The 2,519-nt window shown below is 56.2% G+C and overlaps 1 protein-coding gene across 1 annotated transcript; it reads right to left on the minus strand.

Moving 5' to 3' along the window:
* Positions 1 to 747: 747 nt before the first annotated feature.
* Positions 748 to 2,239, minus strand: LOC144708575 (UDP-glycosyltransferase 92A1-like). The gene has a single exon (XM_078581969.1). The coding sequence runs from the start codon at positions 2,209 to 2,211 to the stop codon at positions 1,033 to 1,035; it is 1,179 nt and encodes a 392-aa protein (XP_078438095.1). The 5' UTR covers positions 2,212 to 2,239; the 3' UTR covers positions 748 to 1,032.
* Positions 2,240 to 2,519: the final 280 nt, after the last annotated feature.

Here is a 2,519-nt window from a genome sequence, read left to right on the forward strand (position 1 = left end):
GTGAACTTCATGGTGAACCCGAAGTAGGACTACTTAAGAGTTCCATGATTATGAGATTGTAGGCTATAGTCCAATTACAACTGTCCACTTACAATATGTCTTTAGTGTCTCAAGTTTATGTACCACTTACACAACCGTGACTTGAATCAACCTAATTGACAATTTAGCATAATACCATTCAGAGATTTGCACATATCAATTTAATGATTTTTTTACTCTAAAAAGTAGCTACTATATATCTTTAGTGTTCTCATACTAATGGCTACGGGACCGACTAATGAGTGAGACTAGATAGTGTCATTCTATATGCATATTTGATGACCTTTTAAAGTATTTTTCGAGTACGAATTTTTAAAGTACATAAATAAATACTAGTGGTCCCCATATTATGATATGATCATAATTTCCTGATCATGTATTCATGGACTTCAATATAATCATCACACATGCTCTATAATGAATATATCGTATTAATGGACAATAGATGAAATGTGTAATGTGGTGATTGGCTTAGGTGCCAGAAATATTTTCATAAGAAATAATGAATGGTCTTTCAGTCCCATACAGTCTGTCCAAAGCATAACCGGCCATTTGCCCAACAATCCTAATCAGTATCGTAGCCACATATGAGGGATGTAGACAATGACGACATCCCGCAGGTTTAAATGCCAGAAAAAAAAAAATCATACACGCCACTCGCACCAGTTACTGGGCGAACTAGTTTTGAAAGGGGGAGAGCTCTACGAATACACGCAATCCCTTGTTGTATAGGGTAGTTAAGAAGATGTAACCGGGAGATGGCGTAAGCAATAATAAAGAGGGAGTGAGCGGGAGTCAAAACTCAAAAGTGGAGAGGGATAATGGATAGAGGAGAGGATCCTTCGATAGAGACCCATGACAACGATGAAGATCTGCTCCCGGGGACCGACAAATGAAGAGGAGGGCGATCTTTGTCTGGCGAGGAAACTGGTCCTCTTTTTGTAGAATTGAATTATCACTTTATATGGTGAGATCGGAGCAGTTTACTGCCTGTCACGTTAGGAGATCTGGCCGGTGGGGGGAGAGTAGGAAGTCCACGAACTCGTCCAACGCGCGGGCGGAGGAGCTGGGAAAGCCAGCGTCGAAGAAGGACCGGGCCGCGGCGGCGCGAGCCTTGACCGCCTGGTCCGAGACCAGCTCCTCGATGGCCCGCGCCAGCTCCCCACGGCCGACCGGCAGGCCGGACCCGTCGGCTCGGACAAGGCGGCCGACGCCGAGCCGTTCGGTCAGGAGCTCGGCGTTGAAGTGCTGGTCTCCCCGGACGGGCCAGGCCAGGACGGGCACGCCGGCGGCGAGCGCCTCCGTCGTCGAGTTCCAGCCGCAGTGGCTGACGAAGGCCGCCGTTGACGGGTGGCCGAGTATCATCTGCTGCGGAGCCCACCCGCGGATGACGAGCCCGAGCTCGCTCGTCTTCTCCGGCGCGAACCCGCGGCCCACCAGAGCCCACACGAAGGGCCGCCCCGCGCCCTCCAGCGCGGCCGCCAGCTCCTCGAGCTCGCCGGCCGCCGGTGCCACGAGCGTCCCGAACGAGACGTAGACCACGGACCCCGCCGGCTTGGCGTCCAGCCACGACCGCACCGCGTCGTCAACCTCCGCCTCGGACCGGAGCAGCGGACCCACGCCCCAGACCGGCTTCCCCGACGCGGCCGCGGCGTGGGCCAGGTAGGGCCGCTCCAAGTCCGCGCAGGTGTTGAACAGCGCCGCCGCCACCGCGCCGCGCGCGCCGGCGAGCCCCCGCAGCGGTCCGAGCGCGGGGGCGGCGTCTTCCTTGACGGCGGCGCAGGCGCTGGAGGTGAAGAAGCTGACCACGCGGAGGCCGTGGCTTTCGAAGAGGTCGGCGTAGCCGCGGACGATCTCGTCGAGGATAACGCAGAGCAGAGGCGGCTCGGCGCCGCGTCTTCGGGCGAGGTACTCTTCCACGGCGGCGTCTCGGCGGGGGCGCGGCTTCGGGAAGGGTCTCGCCGCCGCCGTGGGCGGCGGCGGCGGCGGCGGCTTTGGGTCGGAGAAGAGAAGAACGGAGACGTTGTGGGGAAGAGGAGAAGGAGGCGGGGAAGGGAGGAAGAGGGTGACGGATAGGCCGCGGAGGGCGAGGTGGCGGGATAGCTCGGTGGCTGGAAAGACGTGGCCTTTGTCGTGGAAGGGCAGAACCAGCACCTCCCCTGCACGCGCCATGTTGAGATTGTCCGTGCGAGAGGAAGAAGACGATTGCGGTGTTTTTGAAGTATGGGTTGGACTTTGCTTGGAGAATAAGCGACAAGGACTGGCATTGATTGGGTTCACGTGTATGGTTCCTGTTGGGTATCTTGATCGGTCGGCAGCCTGTGGGTTGCGGCTGTGGAGCCAACCGTCTTGGACAGGTGGCATGACGCCGTTCTAGTGTTTACGCTAGGACGGTCGAGATTGAGTCTTTTGAACCAAGCAAGCAAGCGAACGGCCTTTGACTTGAGGTTGGGGCTACACATGGTTGTTCGTTCGGAGCG

This window comes from Wolffia australiana, chromosome 10 (genome assembly GCF_029677425.1).
Source record: "Wolffia australiana isolate 7733 chromosome 10, ASM2967742v1".
Lineage (NCBI taxonomy): Eukaryota > Viridiplantae > Streptophyta > Magnoliopsida > Alismatales > Araceae > Wolffia > Wolffia australiana.